The sequence below is a fragment of the Meleagris gallopavo genome, chromosome 2 (genome assembly GCF_905368555.1).
Source record: "Meleagris gallopavo chromosome 2, MGAL_WU_HG_1.1, whole genome shotgun sequence".
In the NCBI taxonomy this organism is placed as follows: Eukaryota; Metazoa; Chordata; class Aves; order Galliformes; family Phasianidae; genus Meleagris; species Meleagris gallopavo.
This window is the reverse complement of record NC_139405.1, coordinates 202984-229732: the sequence shown is the minus strand read 5'-3', so window position 1 is coordinate 229732 and position 26749 is coordinate 202984. Positions and strand designations below refer to the sequence as shown.

General features: G+C 38.9%; 2 protein-coding genes and 1 long non-coding RNA gene across 8 annotated transcripts in view; 1 reads left to right on the top strand and 2 right to left on the bottom strand.

Annotated features, from left to right (window-relative positions):
* The window catches only part of USP34 (ubiquitin specific peptidase 34), a 130996-nt gene extending 129050 nt beyond the window's left edge, over positions 1-1946 (bottom strand). For all 3 annotated transcript variants that reach the window (XM_085218452.1, XM_085218454.1, XM_085218453.1), the window contains exon 1: positions 1791-1946. In XM_085218452.1, the coding sequence (XP_085074578.1) occupies positions 1791-1833 (43 nt within the window). In that variant the 5' untranslated portion in view covers positions 1834-1946. The remainder of the gene's footprint in view (positions 1-1790) is intronic.
* LOC146544834 (uncharacterized) lies at positions 1768-22555 on the top strand. The gene is made up of 3 exons (XR_014881742.1): positions 1768-1907; positions 2742-2886; positions 21567-22555. It is a non-coding gene; the product is annotated as an uncharacterized LOC146544834 (long non-coding RNA).
* Positions 7835-26749, bottom strand: part of LOC100538719 (exportin-1) — a 37241-nt gene continuing 18326 nt past the window's right edge. For all 4 annotated transcript variants that reach the window (XM_085218458.1, XM_085218457.1, XM_085218459.1 and 1 more), the window contains 18 exons: positions 25059-25107; positions 24856-24975; positions 24630-24758; positions 22550-22708; positions 19923-20120; positions 18927-19065; positions 17691-17872; positions 16706-16862; positions 16424-16587; positions 15463-15597; positions 14954-15137; positions 13383-13489; positions 12136-12330; positions 11141-11309; positions 9987-10121; positions 9723-9882; positions 9548-9644; positions 7835-8882 (listed from right to left, as the gene is read on the bottom strand). In XM_085218458.1, the coding sequence (XP_085074584.1) occupies positions 8736-8882; positions 9548-9644; positions 9723-9882; positions 9987-10121; positions 11141-11309; positions 12136-12330; positions 13383-13489; positions 14954-15137; positions 15463-15597; positions 16424-16587; positions 16706-16862; positions 17691-17872; positions 18927-19065; positions 19923-20120; positions 22550-22708; positions 24630-24758; positions 24856-24975; positions 25059-25107 (2626 nt within the window). In that variant the 3' untranslated portion in view covers positions 7835-8735. The remainder of the gene's footprint in view (positions 8883-9547; positions 9645-9722; positions 9883-9986; positions 10122-11140; positions 11310-12135; positions 12331-13382; positions 13490-14953; positions 15138-15462; positions 15598-16423; positions 16588-16705; positions 16863-17690; positions 17873-18926; positions 19066-19922; positions 20121-22549; positions 22709-24629; positions 24759-24855; positions 24976-25058; positions 25108-26749) is intronic.

Sequence of the window (26749 nt, the reverse complement as noted above, 5' to 3'; positions counted from 1 at the left end):
AGTATGTGTTCTCAGTAAGAATGTTTAGTTTACCAATAACTTTCTAAAACAAACGAGATGTTTCCTGGACCTCCTTCAAAACACTATTTCAGTGAAAAGGCAATCCCAAATGCTCAGCAGGCAGAAAAGGAAACTGCTTGCAGTCTCTGGCTCACACATTTTGGGCATGACCTCATTCTTTACTACCACTTTTCATTTCTGCTGCAGCATTTTATAAACCAAGACTTGACGTTATTCTTGTACATTATGATTAAATATTACATACCAAATGCAGATGAATGCAGCTTAAAGTTATAAAAGAAATGAAAAAGCATCAAAGCATATCCCTTATAACTCCTCAACAGTAAGGACTTATTTGGCGTGCACAATGCACCATCATACAACTTAGAGCCTCCAAACACATAAAAAAAATTACGTATGTCAAGTTTTATTCAACCAGAATTTCTGCAAGTTTGCTATACAACAATAGTGACATACAACTGTCTCCCCAAATTTAACTAGAAAAGCCAAATTTCCTTTTCAAAAATTGCAGTTTGGATCATAAGTTATAGGGACCTATTGAGTTATCCATACTCTACTTATCAAAGCCCAGCTATTAAAGCAATCTAATATCCTGCTTTACTTATAAGGAAGCATCTACATGCTTATATCCCAAATATCTTGAAATGGTTCTAAAAATAAGCTCATACTGGAAATTCAGCAATTTCTTGAAATATCCAGTTTAATGCTGCCTTTTTTTGCTTTCCTATTTGATCATATCAATCAAGTTTAAACAATGATTATGTATCAGTCCATTGAAACTAAACAGTTACCACTTCCAATACAATTGTCATCAGTGCACCATTGGTAACACAGTTCTGTTTAGTACCAGCTATTTAAACAAGCACTCAGCCTGCAGTACCAACCTGTTTCCAACCTCTGCAGTTAAGAAAACTAAGGTGCACAGGCTAAATTAAGCTAACATCCCAACAATTGCTCAAAACAAGATATCAAAATTATAGGCTTGGCAAATAACTTTAAAAATTCTCTGATGTTAACCTTTTAACCTGATATATTCCTACCACCAGGCTTTCCTGAAAGTTAGTTTTACACATCTGTTTTTGCTTTTTTTTTTTATTTTTTGCTGACCACCAAGGAATACCGTATTTCAAGAAAGTGGCCAACATTCACCCACCATCGTAGCAACTGTTTTATCAGCAAAGAACAAATACCACAGGTAATTAGGCCTCGTCAGAGTTAGAAAAAAAAAATAAAAAGGAAAAAAAAGGAAGAATAAAAGAAAGCTCTACCCAAGCACCGTTCTAGGAAGCGTTCAGCGTTTCGGTTTATCGGAGGCCGATCCGCTCCTAAATTGATTGCGGCACACGAGGAGGAAAACGTTTAGGCGGAAGATTCCAGCTCCCCCAGGCTCGGCCTCCAGCGGCTCGGCAGCTCGATGCACGGCGCGGAGCAGCTAGGCCCCGCCGCGCCGGGCAGGATGCGCGGCCGGCAGTGGCAGCTCGTCACGTCCCGCCCGGCCCCGCGCGCCCGGCGGCTTCTCAGAAGGCCCCGAGGGGCCGAGCCCTCCCCAGGCCGCGGGCGGAGAGGAGGGAAAGGAGCCGCGGAGCGGGGCGGGCTCCGCCGTTATGGCCGCCCCAGCGGGAGGTAACCCCGCGCCAGGGAGGCCCGAGCCGGGCGGAGGCAGGAGGCGGCGCGGGGTTACGGCCCGGTCCGCGGGGAGGGGGGTGCGGGAGCGCGGCGCGGGGCGAGGACTGCCGGAGAAGGGCAGCGGAGAGGGCGGCCGCACTTACTCTCGTTTAACACCTCCAGCAGCTCGGCGCAGCTCTCACACATTGTTCATTAACAGCAGCAGCCGCCGCCACCGCCTCCTCCCAACCATTGATTGATCCGCGCCAGGCCGCCGATCGGTGATTGATGGGGGCCGGGGCGGGGGTCAGCCGGGGGGGGAGGGGGGGGCAACGGGGGGGGGAGGGGAGAGAAGGAGGGGCGGGAGGGCGGGGGCCGGTCCGGGGCGGGGGGGATGGGGCGGCCGAGCGATGCCAATAAGCCCGCGGCGGCGGCGGGAGGGGAAGCCGAGTCACTCACTGGCTGCCGGCGGCTCCGCGCGCCGCCATTTTGGCGAGGGGGAAGGAGGAGGAGGGAACGGCAGCGAGGGAGACGGAACGCTCGGGCTCCGCTCGGCGGTTTCCGACGAGACGAGAGACGAAGGCGGCCGAGTCCCTCCTCCCTTTCGCCCCGCCTTTCCCAGCCCGGGCCGGGCGGCAGGCCGGCGAGCTGGGAGGGAGAAGGGGGCGGGCCAGCAGCGGGGCCTGGAGGGCAAGATGGCGGCTAAGGCGGCGCGCGCTGACGGGTGAGGCGCGAAGCGGCCGTCGCGGCCCTAGTCCCGCCCCCTCCGGGAAGGACCGCCCCGGTGTGCGCCGACGGCTGCGGGAGGGCCGCTCCTGCTTAAAGCGAGCGCGGCGCAGGGCCGTGCCGCTGCGTGCTTCCCAGCGCTCCTCTGAGAGTTAGAAGGGAGTTCGGCAGGCCGCCGGTTCCCTCCTCGCCGTCCCCAGGACGCGTTCCAGCCTGTCGGCAGCTGGCGGCTACTCGTGCAGGGAGCTGCGTGGACGGACGGCCGCACCGAGCGCCCGTCAGGCCACGCGCGAAGCCTGCCCGCTTCCGGGGCTCTCGTGGCGCGTTGGATTGGCGCTTTCCTTCTGCGTAACTGTAGATCGGTCTTCGTTTGCTTGTTTCCTTCTCAGTGCTATCGGTATCGAAGTTCTTGAAATTAAAAGCCAAAAAGAAGCGTGATAGGCATCTTCGGCGTGGTTGTCAACTAATACGAGCACCGTTGCTGCAATAAATTGGTTTATTTCCTTCCTCGACCTTTAACATCATTTTGCACAGGTACTCCTTGTAGTGTAGAGCGGATCGGTGATTGGCTGCACAGCTGAGTGTGACAGCTGCATTTGCAAAAAGACCGTGTTGTGAACAGAAAATACAGTTCCACACTGTGCATAATCAGAGTTGAATTAGTGTTTGTTTCTCTTTGCCCTCTTCCTTACTTAGACCTGGCAGTCCATTTGATCATAAATCCAAAATTAACTGTCAGGGCATCCGAAGTTTACTTTTCTGACAAATCAGCTCTTTGACCTGATTGCATAGCCACATAAACACCAGTCAGCACAAGAAGGGGGTCTTCTGAATCACAGTATCACATGCTAAGATCAGCATATACAAGAGGAGTATGAGTGACCTTGTTCCTACTTCTGTGCGGACTAGAATATTTTGAAGTAAGGTTTAGAGCAAATAATCTTATTTTTGTTAAAGAAAGATGAAATTACAGTTTTAAAATTAAATGCAAACTTCCAAACAGAAGGCAGCAAGACCTGTAAGTGACCTACAGTTTTCAAGATAGTGATCATCAGCTACTCTTTTTTCTATCCACTGCTTATTTTCTCTTGGCCTTTATTCTCTCCTCATGTGGCATCACTGCAATGTGGTTTGATCCCTGGAGGCCCTCTTTCCTTCCCCTGACTATGATGCTGCTTTTAATCAGGAGATGCTTCCTTTGGTAAGCTGACAGTACAGTTGTGAAGTAGTAATTGAAGAGAAATGCAAGACTTGAGCATAAGTAAAACTCTATATCCAAATGTTGTACAAGGTGAATAGTCTGAGATCCATAAATATACTTACAGTGTCAGCATCCCAAGACCAAACTTGTAACTCAGTCCTAGCAATTTTATTATTATTTTTTAGATTAAAGATGAAATTAACCGTTCACCAAAAGAAAAAAATCCTGATGTGGATTAGGGGTAAGGTCGTTTTTCTAAACTTTTATTTAAATAGCCTGAGGATTATACCCAGCCTAATTCTGGGATCATCTCTCTTACAGTATGTTTCAATCTTCATTTTGATTATTTCAGACTATAAAGAACTTTTCACATAATTGACATCCTTTGATTCAAAAGCAAGCAGAACTCTCAGACTCTTCATGAGTAAAGCATGTATTTACGACTGTCTTTGTAGAAGTTTGCTCTAATGATTGCACAGTTGGACGCAGTTAATCCAAGAAGCAAAATGCTCACAGGTAGAGCTCTAGGGAGAGAAGTTAATAAAATAAGGCTGATGCAAAACAAACAAACAACAACAACGAGGAAAAAAAAAAAAAAAATGAAACAATTGTTCCCAATAATCTTTACATGAATGAACACACAAAGACTGCAGATTTGCCAAGAACTAAGAAAAATAGAGACAGTTCACAATAGAAATATAAGCCCTTTTATGAACTTTGATTGGGTATTTGAAAAAGTACTTTTTAGCCCAATAGAAGTGTAAATATGAGTGCTTCACTTAGATCTTTTTAACTTATGGCATATTCTGATCCATTCTGATTTAACTCATCCATATTCCGATCTTTGAAAGCATCCCTTCTTAATCCTATCTTTGCTTTTTAAACTGTTTTCTTGTTCCCGCTGAACAGCATGAATGAACACAGGTAGACACATGTATGAAAATGAAAAGCAAACACAGGGCAAGTACATACCTGCAGTAGCATTTGTTTCATTTCAGAGTTTTAATTTAGACAAGATAGGTGTCTTGAGGAGACTGCTGGCAGACTGAGTAATTACATTCAGCTTTAAAAAAAAACAAAAACAAAAAAAAACAAAAACCATAGTTCTGCAAAGCTGTTATAGTTGATAAATGCAGCCAATCTATTTCAGTATGCTAAAGCGCTCTATCAGGTAGTCCAAACAATCTCATCCAAATGTATAAATACTCTAAGTAGAGAAGACGGAGTCCCAACACCAAGCTGAGTTCCCAACTGTTCACTATTGTTCTAACAGAAATAGTAGTAGAAAAGCTCTTCTCCCATTCAGCCCTTGGTGTCAAAATTTATGTTGAAGCAGTATCAGTTATTTTCTCTAGGAACGTTATATTTGTTTTTGAATTTACCTGTGAATGAGCAAATAATCACAGAAAATGTGCAATAAAGTGTATTTGTAGAGGCTTTAAAAGTTACCTGGTATTTCAATTTCCTTACATAGCATTTGTACTACGAGAAACAAGCACTCACTGTATTTTCACTTTTTTAGTACTAACTAGATCTTTTCTCCCCATACTCAATAAATGATTCTTGATTTCAGGTGCATTTAGTAATTAAGGTGCATTTTATGTAAAATTTGAAAAATGATTGGCTAAGCCTTTTCCCAAGAGAATGTTGCTGATCAGTCAACTTCAGCAATGACATCCTGAATGTGAAAGTCTAAATAGAAATACAGTTTCATTAAATCACAAACGGAGGTATATTCATGAAGGGCAGGAAGGAGAGGTATGTTCTTATACTCAATTTTGTAACCAAAATGGTTTTTTAAAGCAATCTCTTAACACTGTGTTTTTGCCCATTACGTTTGGAGGCGTACCTAGTAACGTGGGAGGAAGAGAACAAAAAGAATCTAGGCACCCATACGAGCAAGAAAATAATGCCCTGCAAGTTTTGAGTGAGTAATAATTTATCTGGAGAGACAATCTCAGAGGCACAGTTCAACACTAAAGCAAGTTCCTTGCTTTAGTCAACCTCTGTACATTTTAATGCTGTGATATTTGCAGCATCTTTTCCTAATGCCGTTCCCCTTCATCCAAAGAAATCCACAGCCAAAGTTTTATTGCTTTCCAGTGCTGAAGTCTACTGGAAATAACTTCAAGCTTCCTTGAGAGATGAACATTATTCTAAAGCTTTTTGCATAAATATTAACTTTATTGGAAAATAGTTCACTTAACCAATCAGATTAACACACAGCAAATTATTCAAGTTAGAAAAAGAAAACTAACCTAAAATGCTTTGGAAAATAATTGCTCCAGTTACAGTAGCAAACACATGGTAGCCTGAAACAAGCACTTGGGGGTGTCTTCATCAGCTAACAGGCAATCAATTCATGTAAACACAGAAAACACCCTGTAATATTTTTGTTAATGAATGTACCTAGAGTACATAGAATTTTTTCTTTTAAAATTTGTATAGAAATATGCACAAAGTAAACATTGGTTTACATATAATTACAAGTTGTAGTTATTTTTATGATGGGTTCATGCTATTTATCCATTTATTTTCATTTCCAGAGTGTGCATTCAACATAGTATCTATAACCTTCTCAGGTGTACATTGTAATAGTTTTTTTGACATACAGGATAACTGCACTAGGAATAGACACACCCTTCCCCCCAAATTTTATCAAGAACTCAGCATAAGCTGAATTTTCATAGCATCTGCAGAGATCAGCAAAAGGCACCAATTTTGAAGATAACAGTTTTTTGTCAGATTTAAAAGGGAAGTGAGAACTAACATCACCATTTTGTTACTAGATAATCTAAAAGGTTCCAAAATAATGAAAAACTCTTATTTGAATTGCATTTTTAAAAACACTTCAGGTGTTCTTTGAAAGTTAGATGTAATTCTTCAGTACGCATCAGACCACAAGCCCTGCAAATTTACTTCAACCTTGAAAATGAAAGGAGCACATAAAAGCACACGTGTGCTTTTTATTCAAACTATTTTCACTGCATGTCTGAACTAACCTAGTTCTGCAGCTTGTGGAATCTGGTCATTCTGATGTCACACTATTGGGGGTATTTCCATTTTAATAGTTTTCTTCCTGTCTCCATAGCTTTTGATAACCTGCAGCTCTATAATGCTGTGACTAAGCCTGGTCACAAGCCATTTTAGTATCCTTCAACAGTACTTCAAACACTTTAAACTGCTTCTTAGGGTACATACGGCTTTACAAGAACAAAAATCTGTAATTCTAGTGGACAGAAAGACATGAAAAAGCTTAAAGCATGAGTTTGAGAAACAAATCTTTCATCTACAAACTAATTAACAAATTTTGGTAGGCTACAATGTAAGTCCCAGTCATAAAGGGTTTGAGGAACATTGTCTCCACAGCTTAGCACTTTCAGACTGCAGTATTTGTGATGATAAAAGATGTTCCAGAAGTAGTGGCTTTGGTTTTTTAAGGCCAACTAAGTCAAGCAAGAGAGATTTTCAGACACAGAATGAGACCAGTACTTACGACTGGAAACATTCTGGTTACGGTAAAATTATACATTGAACACTGCTATCTCATGCACTTCTACTTCAAACTTAATGTACAGCACAAAATTACCTACAGTATCCAAGCTTACATAAAGCACCTCCACAACTGTCTAACTTTGTTTTACAGCTCTGAATTAATTGTTATGCTTTGCATCACATTAACAATCCTAAGACCAGAGACAAAGTAAAATGGAAAGAAAATAAAAACCTTGGGATATTTTAATGTCAACTGTTAGAAAATAGAAGAGACGCTGCAAACATGGGGAAGCTAAGACTGTACACCATCTTAGTGTTCACACTAAAGTTTTCTCATCTGTACTTCATACGTCTGTGAAAATTATTTAACTACAAAACTTTAGGTAGAAAAATAACTGCACATCTGGTCTATACGTGTTATTAATATGTACTAGTATCAATTTTTAGTCAAGATACATTTCAATAACTCTTTGGAATAAAATACAAAGAGTACATATATTGAGAGCAAGAATACCTTATTACTGGCATTCTACAGCAATGTAGTATGGAGTATTTTTAGTCATGGTGTTAAGTCAAAACAGCTACTATACTTTCAAATAGATAGAACCCAACTTATTTCTTGTTAGCTTTCAAGCATAGCCGAAGTCCTTGAGATCAGGGGAAATCAGAAGCAATGGTAACCTAGACCTCAAGGACCATTTCCTATGCCTTCAGGGTATAGGAACAAACCTTTAATATGATCACAGCATTTTCATCCAATAAAAGAATAAGCCAAAGAAAGAAAAATAAATGTAAACCAAGTTTATTTTGCTTTTAAGTAGTGTTCTTTAAGCACTACAGCATGGTAAACAATGTAAATTAGTATAAGTCATCTCAAAAGCCAGAAGGTTTTTTTTTCTTATTTTATGAATTGTTAAAAAGATGCAGCCTATTCTAACAGGATAAATATTTTAACCATTTCACTTCGAGTTAATGAAGGCTCACAAATGAGCAACACTCCTCATTGAGGAAAACAAAAAGCTGTTGTCGACAAAGCGACAGCACACACACAAAAACAAAAGAACTGTGTAAAAATAACTAACTGTACTGTGTTCCCATACGCTTTAGAAGTTGCTTTACAATGGGATGATATGCACATGATCTTGCTGCAAACTTGCCATACAACTTGCAAATACATGTAAGCCTAGCCTTTACCCACTCAAATCCAAAAAGCTGCTAATGGATCAAAAAAATTGCAGCACTATAATCCTCTGCTTAACAATTAATTAAAACTGTTTTACTCATTGCTTTTTCTACTAGACTGGAGGACAGGCTAGAAAGAAAAAGATCCCAAATTAAAAATTGATACTCTTACAGGAAGTTGTATAGTTTTGCAATATAGTCCTTTACAATTTATGTTTTGCCTATTTTCCCCTTAGCCACAAAAATGGGCATGAAATAATTACTTTGAAAATGCATTAATTTTCAATTCATGCAAATCTAAATAAAGATGACCAAACAAAAGCTTAAACAATGGAAGGATATTTCACAGAAAATTTCTTATACAAAAAACACATAAGAAAAGAGGGCCACTAGGTGACATTTTAATTTACAAATTGGCATCATTTTGGTCAACAAATATCCAAGTGCTGTTTTCTTCTGTCACAACAAAGTGGCTGCACAGAAAGAAAACCGCAGAACTTGTTTTTTAATCACACATCTCCTCAGGAATTTCATGTGGATTAAGAATGCCAGGTACAGACATCTGAAGTTTATGTTTCTCCTCTTGAGCTTGTCGAAGGGCTGTTTCTCTTTCCTCCAAGAATAAATCTGATGTGTCTTCACCTGCAAATTCCTGTGTAATTCACACAAAAACAATACTTCAGTTTAACTGTGTCAGGAAGAATAATAAGCTTCTGAAAATCAAGAACAATGTTGGAAACATCTTCCCTTCACATCCTTGTCACACTATTTCTTGTTTTGCTTTCCATAAGTAAGTTTAGAATTAATATAAAAAACAAAAATTTCTAAGATTTTCACCATGCATTATACTGTAGGATGGTGCAGTAACAGAGCTTTTTGAGCTTATCGTTAAAGCAGTATCTTTACAATTTTTGAAATATCTACCAAATGTAGCCTGAAAAAACTTTAACATAGACCTTCATACAATCATCTTGAATTTTAGCATCTTTGGAAAAATAAAAGCAGAGCATTTGTCTGTCAACTTTCAAAACATGCCTCAGTCCCAAACAGAACTGAAACAAGATTTGTTTTATGGCCACTTTAGACCTATATGTATGTACAAAGCATAAGCAACAGCATGCATTTAAACCCAATCTGTACAATTCAATTATGCTGAAATGGATTACGTGATCCAGTATCTAGACTCTCGAGCCAAGACAATTTTAATTAGTAGTAAAATATACACCCTATTATAAATGAACACTGTCTAATGACTTTTAAAAACATCATCCTGCTAAATATTTTTACTATTCTTGTAAGAAACCTTGCCAAACATACCTTTATTTGGACCAGGAAATCCCTTAGGTGCTCCTTGAAGGCAGGAATATCCTGGTTTAAACTGAAGAGTCCTGTTACAAACAGCTTAACCTGGGCACTAACAGTAAATACATCTGTTAGTATTTCAAGATGTAAGTATCTACTCAGAAGTATAGAACAACTACAGCACACTTACTCTTGTAGATGAGGAAATGCAGATTTGAGGAGATTAGCAACATACTCCTGAATGAACATTTGGTTGTTCACTGGATTTCCAGGGTTTAATGGAGTACTTATTTTTCCCTCTTCTACCAAGTTGAACATGTATGCAAGGATTGATGCATGCATGGTCAAACCTGAACAGATCAGAATTATACGTATACTGTTATTACTTAGAACAGGAAATGCAACACTAGTATGATGTTTGAAAGGCTTGTTTTCATCTGGCTCACAATCTTACCAGCAGTGTGTGAAGTATCTGTTACAACAGAGAAGATGTGCTGAAGGATATCACAGAAATATGTCTGATAGAAACTCTGAGCAGCAGCTTCTTCTTGTGCAACATTCTGTAGCAGAGTGTAAAGTATTTGAAGTCCTGCAAAATTTGTATAAAAGACAAGATGAACAAAACTATACAAGAGCTCCATGCACCTTTTTAAAGTGAGACAAACATCCCAAGAAATTGAGAAGCACTGAAAAGTATTGCAGTTGCATTTTGACAGGCATTTCCTCAAGCAGGCAGTAGGGGGCGGCAGCCACATTTATACAGAGCACCAACTTGGTTTTCATAATTAGATGTTGGAATCATGAAGAGCCAACCACACAATTTCAGTGGCACAAACAGAAGTGAGAAGCTATGAAAAGACATACTAGTTAATTTAGGAAGACAAAAATTACACAAGCACAGCTATTTTACTATCTGAAATGTAACACAAAGTTATCTTTTGTCCCTTCCAAGCATCAACAATTGACTAGGACTATCTAGCGAAGTAGCTTCACAACAATGATTTTTATCCTGTGATTGAGACACTTTCAGAATTTATGACATTCACATAGCCTTTCCTAGCTTTCCTTGGCAAATCCCACCCCAGAGGACACTTAATTACTCAAGTGTACTAAAAACAGCTTCTCAGTGAAACCTGAGATGAAGTTTAATTTGCTGTTGTTCAAAAGAAGCAGTTTACCTTTAATCTAAGGTTTTACCTTCTACTGATGTCACAGCTGTCTCCCAGACTGAATTCACTCACCATTCATTTTTCTGCTGTCTTTTTCAGTAGTAACTCAGAGACTGTCTTAGTGAGGCACGAAGTTAAATACTCCAGACAGCACAATGAAAGCCAAAGCACAGTACCAGCAATAAGCTGTTGCATCAGTTCAGCCATTTCAGAAAAACCCTCACATTTTAAAGAGAAAGCATGCAGAAACTAACAATGCCTTCTTCTGTGAGTAAAACAGCATCCAACTATTTCAGTACATTAACGGGTTATCTGGTTGTCAATGTGAAATTAAGAAAATACTGTTCTTCTACAGCAAATACAGTATTTAACATAGAATGCTATGTTTGACTAAAAATGCAAGAAAGCAACAATCTACAGACTTAAATCTTCAGTTTACCTGTATCTGCAACATTTCTCATTGTATGTTTGAAAGCCCAAATAATAGAATCCAAAACAAGTTTGAACTGTGCAGGTGGAATGGCCAGGAAGGCTGGGAAGCAATGAGAATTTACAGCCTGGAGTAGCAAGAAAAAGTTTGTTCTATGTTCAGGATATTCTTCGAAGTCCTGAGAGTGAGGGGCAGGGAAAAAGAGGAGAGAAAAAAATAGCACAGTCAGCCAAGCTTACTGAATAGCTCAAAGATCCACCATAATATCTTCTGCTAAGAAGAGTGAGTCAATATCCAATATGGAATAGCATTCAGATCTCAGGTTTGAAGAAATGTGAATACAAAACAGAATTTACAGTTCCCAGATTCCCAGTAATTTTTTTCCCCATACTTTCACCACCGAAGCTTAGTAAGACCATTTTCTAGAGTTATTCAGTATCAGCAGGCTGAACTACATTTTGTCAGTACGCAACCTTAATTACTACTGCTCTAGAGACAAGACACATGGCCTCAGCAATTAAGCACCATTGCTACTACAGGGATGCACTACTGCAAAATGGCACTAATCAAGTACCTACTGTAAACTGTAGCACAGAAACTCTATCAGCTCTGGAATTCAGCAAAGTGAAGAAACATTCACAGAACAGAATTTATGAATACGAGTATTGATAACTATATATGAATTCTAGTCATTCACCTTACACTGAAGTCTACTTAAAACATACTTCAGCTTCCAGAACCATGACATTCCAAAGTCTTGGAACAGAAAATTAACTAATCATTTAATTTCAGAACTGTATTAAGAAATCAAACCAATGAGATTAAGACGTTCACCTAGACAGCCAGAATTCACAAACCTCAACTTAATTTCCATAAAACAGAAGCCATGTAATAACGCTATTTTAACTACATAATGCCCCCTTTCTTGCAATATGAAAAGACTAGTACTCTTAATATAAACTCCCTTTTTTTCCCCTGCTTTATCCGAAGTTTATATATAATACCTTATTGATCATATTTAATGTGCACTCAAAAACAGCATCAAATATCTGAGGTATTTCAGCAGTAATGTGTCCACCCAGCTTGTTTACAATGATAGCCATAGTACTAAGTACTTCAGGTTCTCTAGCAGCTGGAACATTTCTCTGGTAGTCAATGAGAACTGCATCCAACAAAGGAGGAACAAAATTTTCAGCAACCTAAATAAAACAGCAAGACACTGTTATAGCAGTGCAGTTACTGAACGAAGTCTCAAGCAATCACAAGGTAGTTCTGAAAGAAGCTAAAAATATGTAGCAGAAACAGATCTGGGGGTACTGTCTGTATCTGGGCTGAACGTGAGCCAGCAGTGTGACCAGGTGGCCAAGAAGGCCAATAGCATCCTGGCTTGTATCACAAATAGTGCTGCCAGCAGGAGCAGGGAAGAGATCATTTCTCTGTAGTCTGCCCTGGTGAGGCTGCACCTCAACTAGCGTGTTCAAGTTTTGGGTCCCTCCTGCAAGAAAGACATTGAAGCCCTGGAGAGTTTCCAGATAAGGGTAGTGGAGTGGGGTCTGAAGCACAGGCCTTATGAGGAGTGGCTGAGGGAGCTGGGATTGTTCAGACTGCAGGACACTCAAGGGAGACCTTACTGCTCTCCATAACTACCCTGAAGGGAGGTTGCAGTGAGCTGGAGTCGGCCTCCTGTATAATTAATGACAGAACTAGAGGAATGGCCTCAAGTTGTGCCAGGGGAGATTCAGGCTGGATGTGAGAAAATACTACTTTTCCAAAGAAGTGATCAGGAACTGGGATGGGGTGCCTAGGGAGGCGGTGCAACCACCAACCCTGGAAGTGTTCAAGGAATGTTTAGATATTGTGTTGAGTGACGTGGTTTAGTGAGAACTACTGGTGATAGGTGGATGGTTGGACTGTATGATCGTGTACTCTTTTCCAACCTTGGTGATTCTATGATGATATATTACACATCCGTATACTTCTCACCCACTGTACCCATCCAGCAGTGGTTGCCTGAGGACTCTCATACAACTTGTTACTTCTCCTTAGGATTCCTCACAGCTGAAACTAACTGAAGCAATCAAAATATAGCTCAGGCCTACCCTCTGTATGATCACACCTTATCCTTCCTTCAGATATTGCAGTTTGAAAACAGTTCCTGTGAACAGAACAGTATTGACTGCTCTTCAGCGAAGAGCAGAGTTTGTTCCTGATTTTGTTGTATGAACTATTTCTGTAAAATAAATTTACTTACCATCTGAGGATCATTAGACCTGCTCACCCAGCCAGAAATCAGTTTTAAAGTTTCCCTTTTCACAGTCCTCATACTTCTAATCAAGGGCTGCTTTGTTACCATTTCACCTGAAAAGTTGTAAAGCTTCACTTAATCTAGGTAAGACGTGCCAACAAGCAAACTCACTTAAATTGGTTCCACAAAGTTCAGAATGTTTCATTTTTATATCCAAGTGACAAAGAAAGAAGACTTTTCATTCATATTACACAGATAAAAAATAGCTCCATAGGTCCAAGCTGCAATTTGGTATTATAATACCAGTGATAGTACACTGCCTGCACAGCAAATTACTTTTCGAGTAATGAAATCGTGCATGTTCATTTAAATATCTGGATCAAGCTTACCTCTGGCTCTCACTAAGTGATAAGAGGACATCAATTTACGCAGTGTTTTAAAGCAAGCTCCTGATTTTGTCACAGACAAACCTAGTCATTCAAACTTTTGTTTACTACAAGGAGCCTAATTTTTACTTCATTTTCTCACATCCAAAACAATGTAAGCCTCATCAGTAAAACCTGCTCTAATTGAGCGCACAGCCACACAATCGTAACAGTATATCCAAGGAAAACCCTGGAAGACTGCAGCCAGGAAAACAAGGTAGAATTGCTTCTGCAGGCATCAGAGATAACCAGTTGTGAGAACATACTCTGAGACAAGTGCGATCACAATAGCTCCTGCTCTAGTAAAATGTCAGGACTAGAAGTCCTAGCAACTGCTTCCTATTTTGGTTGTTGTGTTGTGGGTTTTTTTTTCGTTGTTGTTTGTTTTAAGTAAGAATGAGTTCTGGCAATTACAGCTGCAACAGAATTAAGAAATGTATTGATTTTACAGCCAGTTCTATTCCGAACTCTGAGAGTTACTTCAAGGTCAACCAGTTTTCAGTGGTTAAGTCTTAACATTCACATATATATGATTATTTTCATAGAAAATCTGTCGTAAGACAGATCCAATAATCAATTCATTTCATCTTGTCAAGAACTACTACAGCAGCACTTTCTACTTAGATATCATAGGTTCTAATTTATCCGGTAAAAATTGGTTAGGTAACTTAGGTAACTTTTAATTCCTTCTCAGTGATTATCAGTTTAGTTTATAACAAATCTGAGGCACCTTCACTGAAGTTACACTTCTGTAATAAAGCTTTTTCAGTAATACAATATCACCAAACCAAAACTCTGCCAAAATACTAGGGTCTTTTCATATTTAAAAAGAGTAAGTCAAAAGAATGCACGCTACAACTTCATCTCTGCAAGACTGCTATTGGTCAACGGTCTCTTGCATCCTTCCTAAACTCATGCTTATAGCTTCCCTCCTTCCAGAATCAAGAGTTTCTCTGAATAAAACACCTGGTTAACATAATAATCGAAGCAAGCACATTTTCAGTCATTCTCTTGCCCAAACAGACACACAAAGAAAAAACAAACAAACAACACCACCCATGTACACACAATAAGATAAGCTCAGGTATAACAAATTTGAAACCTGATGACATGCACTGCCAGTCCCATTAAGAAAAACATGGAATTTCTTACCATTAGCTTGAATAGCTGCAGAAATATTTTCACTTAGGCACTTGTACACATTCAGCATATCTAAATAAATTCTTCCAAGCTGAATCACAAAGGGGTGGCCAACTGCTTTACACGCTCTCACATTGGTTTTCAGAATGCTACCAAGCTGCTTAACTGTTTCGGGATCCTTCAGAATATCAACATTCTGTTGAAAAAATTGAGTTAATTCGTTTCAGTTAATAAAAATGCCATTTATCTTCTAGTACAAAAATGGTCACTTTCAAGAATTTATCTTACACCCTGTTAAGGAATGTTCTGTAAAATTCTTTAAACTGTATTTAAACCACTCTTAAATCATTTCAGTCTTCTCTCTCCAAACAACACTTTTACTGTCACATCAACCATTGCTTTAGTTAAGTGCACCCCAGATAGTTCACCTAATTCCAGGGGTAAAAACAAGCAAACAAGAACAACAACAAACATTCAGCAGTTCTATTTTAATTGAACACACTGCTAATTTATGATCTTACTTTTGTTGCCTGTTGAATTATGCTGTCCCATACTTGATTGGGGAGCAACATGTATTTTTCTATCAGATGCTCCTGTACAGTCTGGTCTGTTTGTGCCCCAATCATGTATCCTACTGCTTCATAGAACGTGTGCACCTGATTGGAAAAACAAGAAGTCAAACAGAAAGATAAAGGAAGAGTAGCTAAAAGTTTACAGTGTTCAAAACTAGCAGGCAGTAAAAGATGAAAATGGGTTTCCAGTCACTAAACACATACTTTCCATTTGAGTTTACAAGATCTTTCTCCACTCTTTCCTTACTCACACCACATTTAAAGTAAGCCTCCATTCCCTTCCAATACTACTATGTACATCTCAGAGACTTTTACCACCATATCCTGAAGCAAGCAATTTCAGGCATATGCTTTCTCTTACAATACAATTCCATTTATTTCTTTTACAAAACTTTGGGCTAAATCAAGTGTAAGAAAACCAGAAGTTGGAACTCAATACCTCCCTCTGCCCAAGGTTTCCTTATGCCACTGCAATGCATCAGCCTATGCTGTGCATGCACTACACTGTCAGAGCACATCCTCTCTGCAAGTATTCTCTTGCCCCTGCGCATGCAAGACCCCTAAGTATGCTACCACAGTAGAATATCCTTCTTTGCTAATCAAAACCTCAAAATCAGATTTACTATCTCATTTACTTGTAAAAGCATTCTAGAAAAAAAAAAAAAAAAAAAAAAAAAAGAATTTCAACTCAGCACACTTTAATTCTCCTTCCAAGAATTCTAATTAGGACCTTAATAACTCTGACCATACTATTTGTAACGTGACACTGTCACTGACTGACACACACACACACACACACAATATGACTAAGAAATACAATTCAAGCCTTAAAGACTACTACCAATGTTTGTTACATCACAACTTTTTACTGGTCTTCACAAATTTATTCACACTCCTCAATTAAATGTACCTGTTGTGGTTGAAGGTCACAGATGATTGTATTTATATTGTTCAAGATTTCATCAATGAAAGGCATTACTTCTCCCACTTGAACCTGAACAAAATGTCGGCGGCACTTTTGTGCTATTTTTATGAAGGTATCACAAGCCATATCCTGAACACCATCATGGGTTTCTAAATCAAATCAGATCAGTTACTGTTTTGTATTTTCCCCCAGACATGCACATGTACAGAGCATCATTTTTTTTTCTTTAAGATTAAAGTTAGAACAATAAATGAAAGAGATAATTACCATGCATAAACTCAAATAGCTTGTTGACTACTGTCTTCAAGAACTTCCAGTGAGCTCTCAAAAAACGTGGGTATTGGCCTACTATATACATTATATTTGATGCAATAATGGCTTTGTTGTCTTTTCCTCTCTTTTGTTCACAGAGCCCTAGGAGATCCTACAATATAACATATTATTAGTTTCCTCCCCAGGTTTGTAGACTAAAAGAGCAGTATAAAGGCTAAAATAAGCTATAATAATGATACAGTAAAGTAGTTGCTATTATTAATCTCAAAGCCAAAATAATTAAAAACAAACAAACAAAAAAAACTACAAACCATCAACCCTAGTTAAGGATCGGGACAATTTCTTAAGTTTCAGCCAAACCTAGAACACCACATTTTCAGTCATGCATTTTAGATGTAATTAATAATTTATACAGGGCAGACTACAGTAACTCTCAGTGTTGAGTACTGACCAACCAGATGATACTGATAAACATATAGGTATTACATAGCAAGCAGGGAAAACTAAATCCTCTCTGCAGAATTTTTATGATGCAACATTGATGCATAATTACTCCGGTAAATAACATTTTCTTCCTGTACTCTTTCCACACGCACATTTACTTAAAACGAAGTGGCAGAAGAGAAGGATGCTAGTTGGTTAAAAACAATGCACATTACTTTGCTTCATTAGTACTCTTACTTCATTAGTGCTTCCTTTCCATATCTTCTGCATTCCTAAAGCAAAATATTTCATCATAAGCCAAATTTTCTCTCCAAAATTTTTACAATGAAAAGGCTATTTGGATTCATGTATTTTTCATGACTGAGGAATTCATCAGCCTAACATTCAGGATATGACATTTCCCAAATTATTCTCATCAACTTGTTTGCCGTACAAGGTAGCTTACTGGAGAATGTAGAGAAGCGTCTTTTTAAGCTCAATTTCTTGAGCGTAAACTATGAAGTGTGACAAAGCTGTTAGTCTTATACCATGATACCTTAATTACTGTAACAAGGAATCTTTTTTCATCTTCTTCATGCATTGCTCCACTGATTGAGCCAATAGCCCAGCAGAGGGTATTCAAATTTTTCCATGACCATTCTGTCCCATTCACTTGATTATGAAGTTTTTCAGTCATTATTCGTTCTGTGTCTGCATAATCCAGATGTGTAAGATACACTGAAAGACAATTAACAGTAACAGGCGTTTTTAAGCAACAAACTGGATCGCATCTCTTTGAAGTTAATTTCTTCTAAGAAAAAGACAAAATCAAGATGCTAAGTGCAGTAGTTCTTTTGTGAACTTGTGACAGAACAAGCTAGAGATTTAAATTCAGAACTGCTAGAGTTGTATTTAAAGATATGGGAGAGAAATATTTTGTCTATCAGTCAGATCAGTAAAGCTACTAAGTTAAATTATTAATAAAATGCATACGTACTCATGAGCCGTAGGAAATATGGGATAGGCTAGCTCTGAGGGACATTATACTGCATTTAACAAGTCAGTCAGTAATTTTCCTCTGTTCATTATTTCAGTGTCATTACATCTGTTGGTTTTAATAACCTACCATTAAAATGGAGATGGTACTCCTGAACTAGTCTAGGTGAAAAGATTCAGCTTTTTCAACTCAGACTATTCTATCAGCCCCTAAAATGATTAGGCTCTCTAACATAAGTAAAATTCAAAATCCTGCCAAGTTTAAAAAAAAAGCATAAAGGTCAGATTTAGCAATGGATTTTTACAGTGCCACTTTCACCGCACTCTTGCTTTTTTAAGGGGTGAATCTTCTATTACGATAACACACTAAGCAATAACACCAGAATTCAAACTAAGACTGTCTGTACATCTGTATCTGGAAACAATACTGAGGACGAGAATATACTGTAGTAATTTCAATAAAATAAAGAGGAGTTTCAATATTAAAAAAAACATATTAGAATAGCAAATCTACTGTTAAGGATACTTACTTCACAAGAACAGCGGTGAGAATCAAAAAAACAAAACACTTTTGTTTGACATTCATAAAGTTGCTAATAAACACTCAGTGCCCCCTCCCAGTGTTTGCATTTAACAGGAAAATGTTATTATTGAAGTCTAATGACCTTAAATATGTGACAACTCTGTTTCAAATTTATCTTCTCCCCTGCCCCCATATAATTGTGCTACATGCATGCTATTAGTGCAGTTGCACAGATCTAAAGGACAACTACAGGACAACAGCCACTGCACTTACCCAATGTTTCCCTATTATTTTTATATAAGTTTATGGAATCAGTATCCTTCATGAATTCACGTACTACTTCCCCTTGATCATTTTCCACCACTAGCACTTCTTCAGGTTTAGCCATACGGCTAACCATTAGCAATCGAACCTGTATGTTACAAAGGAAAGTTTCAATTGAATTGCACTATGACATGAAAATAAAGAGTACGTCCAGCATTTCCTCAGGTCACTCACATACAAGCAAACGGGAAGGAACACTCTGAAGGGACAAGCTAACTAAAAAGCCATTAGGAGTAGAGCTGATTTCCATCTCTACAAGAATAAGAGTTGCTTAAAAAAGTACTGTATCTCCTAGAGCTTCAAAAGATGTATGTATTAAAGATTTTTCAAATACATTTTTTAAACACTTTTTTTTTTCCTTCAGCACGTGCGGCTTTTATTTTCACCACAGCCCTTATACAAGCAATTCGTTAACAATACACTGTGTCTTGGTTTTGAGGTATCATTCCTGAGTAGAAAACACAACTCCATCACACTAAGTAACTGAATAAAAACATCAAGTTGTCCTCCTTCTCTAAGCAGAAGTTAGCTATGTTTTATTGAAGTCCACACCAAGATCCATGCTGGAAACCACTAATTACAGGAACTGTTAGCATGATTTAGCAAATCCTACATAGCTATTCTATTACAAAGTTAAAATGAAGCTCCTGATGTGGTAACATGGAAGAAAATAGGGTTAGTATGTTTAAATAAACTATACAGATATATATTCTCTCATTTTATGTTTATACACAGTATCAAAAGAGCACACTATTAATAGTTCTATCATCTACTGGCACCATCTTTTAAGTTTAGCAATTTCAGCACATTAAATAACTACAGCTGAATCAACTATTACTCAAAGCCTGGAAAGTTTTCTAAAGTCATCCCTTACATACAGTGAAGTCTCTGCATTTAGGAAAAGTGTCTAAACTTACATAGTATTTTAACTTAAGCATTGATTACCTTGGATAATACAGGCAAATAAAGCTGTCTCCTTGGAGGAACATCAAAGTGTTGGCTTCCAGAAAGCAATGGAGAAGCAGATGTTGAGAATGGACTTTCCCTGTAGAGCTCAGCAGCTAAATGATTCCAATATTCAAGACAAATCTTGAAAATTTCAGTTTCTTCTACTTCTGATACCAACAACATATAATGAAGAGCCTGGAAAAGTGTATTTTAAGCATCTATTTACTAACTATTTTTGAACACAGAAGTAGATTAAAACCATGCTACTTCAAATTTTGTTATCCTGATAGTGATAAAAATACTGAATTAGTGTAAAATTTACTAACAAGGTGTAGTAATACTGCAGTGACGTTTACTAGTCAAAGTTATGACCAGTGGAGCAACTGAAAAGAACACAGCACCATGTCAGTTGATGTTATTTTGAAAGCACACATCAGTTCTTAAACACAGAATAGCCTAAAGATATCTTTAAAAAACAAAAACAAAACGAAACAAAAAAAACAACCAATAGCCAAATTAGTCCCTTACAGTTTTATCAAAATCACACCCTCTAAGCTTCTACAGACCTCTTCTTTTAGATCCTCAAAAAAACTCCTTAGCTTTAAGGACTGCTATTCTCAATACTTACTGCTACTCTCTTCTGCAAATTCTCTGGGAATGTGGAAGAAAACCTTAAAAACCACACTGCTTATCTGCATCTAAGACGTCTTCACCTTCACTAACTGAACAGCCACTATGAAGACTGAGAAGAGTGCAGCTCTGAGACTGATACCAAATACATAGTCAAAAATTATTTAGCTATCTTACTTTAAAATCCGATAGTGAAAAGTGTCAGTCAACACCTTACCAGTGAATTAAACAGAAGGGAGCAATGAAAACAAACTTCATTTTCACAGCTCAGACACTAAGCCACCCAAAGCATTTTAGACGGAAGTCTGATTTGACATCTCTCTCTAACAACACTGAAAGCAGGATTCAAAAACAACTCACATTATTCCTATGCACATCCATTTTGATCGGCAATTTCACTTTAAATAACTTATCTAGCTTCTTTCACTGCTCTAGATGACTCCAGTGAATCCATGAAGCAATTTCAGAAGATCAGCTAAATCCAGTGTAGGAACAACCAAATTAAAATTACACAGCTACCTTTAGAAGGCTTTCTTCCCCCCACTATATGTTCTGTTATACTGTAAGTTACAACAGTGAAATTCGCAGCAATTTTAAGCCACTCTAAAGACTTTGTGGAACATTTCAATATCCCGTAGAAGACCCAAAGTCAGAACTGAGTTTTGCAGAAGTTCATTTAAATGTCAATTTTAACTATTCAACAATTTAATATAGTTGTGCTGGACAAGACAGGAGGCAAGATTTGGAGATTGCACTCCAACTTACACGACATTCAACTTCATATTCTTAATAATGTCTCAACATGGGTTGAAACTTGATCTCTTCCTTGATTGACAGTTATTTTGCAAAAGTTCACTAATTTTGAGGTAAGGAATTAATTGTGGATTGCTGAAAGGTTTTTGTTTGCTTTCTGCTTGGTTGTTTTTAAATAGAGCAAGAAACAATCATTTAATCTATTTTTAAGTGAGCTACAGTTTGCTATTTGCAAAGAATTTATATATTTTTTGGCAGAGATTTACCTGGAGAAGAAACATACTGCGAACATCAGATGGAAAAGACTAGAATTCAGATATCTTCAGATACAAGCATTGCACTGACAAGATGGACCCACAAAATGAGAACTGGTCTCCAGGTTTATACTGTGGTTTTGCGTTTTTTGAGTCTGTCTGTCTCAGGATAGTTCCTCAACCTACAGTCTCCATACCTGCAGAGGGCTCAACTCTGGGACATCGCAAAGGCTGCTACAAGGGCTTATGGAGACAGTTTCATCCCATAGCAGCTCAGGGGTGGGAGAGAGCTAGTAGAAATGTCACCAAAGAACAGCTCGCTCTCAGCAAGTCAATGTAGGCTTCCCAACAAGACCCTTAATACTATACAAAGCATGCTTATTAAGTACCACTTCGAAGAGCTCCAGCATTAAAGGCTATGCTCGTGAGACAGAAACTAAACACAAACCACAAGGACAATATTTTAAACATTTGGGAAATGTCAGTTTAGGCAAGAAGTTACACCAGGACAGAAAAGCTGGAGAATGGCATTTGCTGTATCCTAGACACCAAGCCTGGATACTGAATAAAAACAAAGTACACCATTTCACACACAAACTGACAGAACTCACAGCAGCAACCACCTGCATGAGTAAGTTAAACAAAAATACTGAGTTTTGATACCCATGGAAAAAGGTTACGATATTTCTTTGAATGCATTTTAAAGCAGTATTTACACTTTGGAGGAGAGACAAGTAAGAAGAGGGAGAGAAAAGCACGTTTTGCATGGGTTTGTTTTGTTTTTTAAGGATAACACCACTGAAAATAAATTGCTATTGAAGCACACTTGGAAAGTCTGAAAGGTTTCTTGTGTTCAAATCTTTTACTGATTATGGGGAAAAAATTCTTCTAACCAATATAAGCACAACAATCTAGAGGTCGTATTAGTATCATGTTATTTGAGTACAAGAAACCTCTACTTTGAACTGGATAAACGATGCAACTTACCTCCATTAATGTTTCTCTCAGATTTAATCTTTTTTCTATAAGTTGACCATGTTCCTTGAGAAACGTGCAGAGAAACAAACTGAGATTCTGAATGAAGTTCTGTTCATCATCTTTTCCATTTGAGTAGGCAAGTCGGATATTGGTATTTAAAGGAAGCATCTAACACAAGGAAGACAAACATAACTAATGTCCTGCTTTACATGCAAGTAGAACTACTGCATACTAGTATTATCAATCATATTGCTTTTTTTTTGTTGTTGCTGTTGTTGTTTCCAAGCTGGACAATACGAAAGAAAACGCAGACACTGAAGTTCTGATGAACAAAACCTTTCCCTAGCACTTTAAACAGGAAAGACAAGGGAAGCACCTACCCTATTTTAAGACACTTTCAACCGGTATCAAGCAAAACTGTTCCAGAAGTGTCTTTATTACCTGTACCTTGTAACACGGCAGTCATAGTATTAAAACAGTATGAAAGGTCTCCCTCACAATGTTTATAAATTAGTAAAGAAGACCTAGAAATACAAATATTTTTCAGCAATCGACCAAAGATCTCTGTGGTACCTTCTTAAGAAATACACCAACTTTCAAATTCTATTGTTATAAAGCAGAAAAATTTTCAGTGTTGTCCAGCTTCTTTAATGCCAATACTGTTACACCCAATTCAGCATTCAACAGTTATTTTAAGTAAAAGCTTTGAACGTATTTGCATTCAGAATCAAGAGCATCATCTGTAGAATCACAGAATTGTATGGATTGGAAGGGACCTCCAGAGATCATCAAGTCCAACCCCCCTACAAAGCAGCTCCCTAAAGCAGGGTGCACAGGTAAGCAACCAGGTGGGTCTTGAAATATCTCCAGAGAAGACGACTCCACAACCTCTCTGGGCAGCCTGTTACAGTGCTCCATCACCCTCACCATGAAGAGGTTCTTTTGCATATTGATGCAGAACTTCCTATGCTCCAGTTTACAGCCATTTCCCCCTGTCCTGTCCCCACAGACCACTGAAAAGAGGTTGGACATATCCCCTTGTCTCTCACATTTGAGATATTTATAAACATTAAAAAGACCCCCACTCAGTCTTCTTTTCTCACACTGAACAGACTGAACAGGTAGCTCAGCCTTTCCTCATAGGGGAGATGCTTCAGGCCCTTTATCATCTTTGTGGCCCTCCGCTGGATTCTTTGTACCAGGGAGCCCAGAACTGGATATGCTACATCAGGTGAGGCCTGACCAGTGCAAAGTAGGGGGGGGGGGGGGGAAATCACCTCCCTTGTCCTGCTGGCCATGGTCCTTTAAATGCACCCTAGGATCCCATTAGCCTCCCTGGACACCAGGGCACGCTGCTGGCTCATGGCCAATCAGTCATCCACCAAGAAAAAAAATGAAAACAAAGAAATGAAAAAGAAAATGAGGAAGTGTCTTAAACAGAATGATTTAGCTGCAAGAAAAAGTCAACTTTTAAATCAAATTCTAACTAAAAAGTTCTATAGCTCCTCAGTGAGGGAGAGGAATGAGGGCAGAGGTGCTCCTTTTAGAAGCACGCCTTTCTGAAAAGACCTCAAAGACTGATGAAAGCTGTGTTATACACAGCAGGAAAAAAAGTGGATACAAAAACAGAATCTAATTGTCCAGAAGTGTTATAAAAAAAATAAAATCCACAGCTCCGGCCTTAGAGTACCCTCATTGAAATGGACAAATGTGAAGCGCCATCTACATTTATCCTTTCTTCCCTCAAAATAAAAAGCATGCAAACTTCATCACAAACTTCTGGCATTTCACTATGCTTAAATGTGTGCTGAGAACACAGCAGCACCTCACCTACCTGCCCTCCTCAGACAACCCGAGAGCACAAAACACACACTGAATTAACCAACTGAATAAAATACACCAATCCTGCAGAAATACAGCTCTCCTCCGTAGTCATAAAGTTTATGTCTTTTGATCAAGCTATAAATACACAATCAAACGGCACAATGAAATGTAACATTTCTCAAGAGCTCTATAGAGTATCAATTTGTAAACTGAACTAGGTTGTTAAAAGTAGAAGTAAAAAACCAAACATTTACTAAAACATTACCTGTTTTAACTGCATCATAGTCAAGGTAAAAAGTGTTACAAATTGTTCTTCATACTGGCTTACGCTGACACCTGCAATCTCTGTGAGGCACTTTAAAGAGACATTCCGAAACATGGGAACATTTAAGAACTATTGAGAAAAGAAAAGAAAGCGTTTTACAAAGGTGTTATATGGTACGCATTTTGCAACTTTTAAACTAAAAAGCTGTCAATAATTACATACATACCTTGTATATTAGTGTGCTGATTAACTTAGTCTCAAATATATATCCCAGAGGAATCCAGTTCAGAAATCGTAGCAAAGTTTCCAAAGTTGCATGAACTAAAGGAGCATTTTGGGAGTTTTCCTGTAGGAACATATCAGCGCATATTACTAAGGCATGACTGGGTGGAGGTAGCCTGGAAGAGGTTAAAAAAATCTAATACTTACCATCACGAACTGACACAGTTGAAATATCTGAGAGAACTCATTGCACATACTACAAAAAAAAATAAAATAAAATAAAAAATTGTAGCACTCCCAAGTTCCCAAAACAATCCAAACTGTATTAATCAAAGTGCCTGTGACCGCAGATCAAGTTCAGAATACCTACAAATCCTTGGAAGCATTCACAAGCCACCTTGCTTCTTTACAAAAGACAATGCCAACAATTTTTTTTTTTTTTTTTTTTTTTTTTTAAGAAGTCCAGTGGGATCAAGTGCATCCTCAGCAAGTTTGCAGACAACACCAAGCCGAGTGGAGCAGTTGACAAGCCAGAAGGAAGGGATGATATCCAGAAGGACATGGACAGGCTTGAGAGGTGGGCTCGTGCCAACCTCATGAAGTTCAACAAGGCCAAGTGCACCTAAGTCCTGCACCTGGGTCAGGGTAATCCCAAGCACAGATACAGGTTGGGCAGAGAATGGCTTGAGAGCAGCCCTGAAGAGGATTTGGGAGCATCAATTGATGAGAGATTCAGCGTAAGCCAGCAATGTGTGCCTGCAGCCCAGAAGGCCAACTGCATCCTGGGCTGCATCAAGAGAAATGAGACCAGCAGGTCAAGGGAGGTGATTCTGCTCCTCTACTCTGCTCTCATGAGACCCCATCTGGAGTACTGTGCCCAGTTATGGAGCCCCCAACACAAGAAGGACATGGAGTTGTTGGAGTGGGTTCAGAGAAGGGCCACAAAGATCAATCAGAGGGCCGAAGCACCTCCCAGCTGGGGCGCTTCAGCCTGGAGAAAAGAAGGCTCTAGGGGGACCTTAGAGCATACCTGAAGGAGGCCTACGATGAAAACTAGGGCAAGATTTGTTGTAAGGGCAAGTAGCAGCAGCATGAGAAGCTAATGGCTTTCAACTGGGTAAATTTAGACTAGATACTAGAAAGAAATTCTTTATTGTGAGGATGGTGAGACACTGAAACAGGATGCCCAGTCTGGTTGCGGATGCCCCTTCTCTGGAGGCGTTCAAGGCCAGGCTGGATGGGGCTGTGAGCAACCTGGTCTAGAGGAAGCTGTCCATGCCAATAGCAGGAGGGTTGGAACTAGATGACCTTAAGGGTCATTTCCAACACAAACTACTCTATGATTCCACGACCATCATGGGAGATGAGGCAGTTGCAATAATGCAGAAATGTGTTGCATGGAACTGCTGAGTCACAGCTTAAATCACTTATTGGTCACTTGGGGAAAGGACAGGGTCAGCCCTGGGAGCACAGGTGAAGGCAATTCAGCTGTGCAACCAGAAGGGGTGGAGCCTTCTGAGACCTCTCTTAGACCCTACCTTAGGGCTGACTGGCACTGTGGAATGATCTCTGGTTGAAGACCCCTTCCTGTGAGTCTGGATCTTCAGAGATTCGTGAGCACATTTACTTTCCTGTAAAATACCATCCTATCTGTGCTGTTCCCTTTGTTGTTACATTTTGTATTACCCTTCCACCTTGGTAATCTTTCCAATTCTAACATATGTATAATAAACTCAGTTTTGTCCCACCCAACTTTACTACTTTAAATGTGGGGGGGGAAGAAAAAAATCACAAAAAAAAAAAAAAAAAATCGGTAAGCCACTTAAATCTTAGCTATAAAATTAGATATATCCTTTTACTGAAAACCTCCTAGCAAGAGAAACTATTTGCCAGCAAGC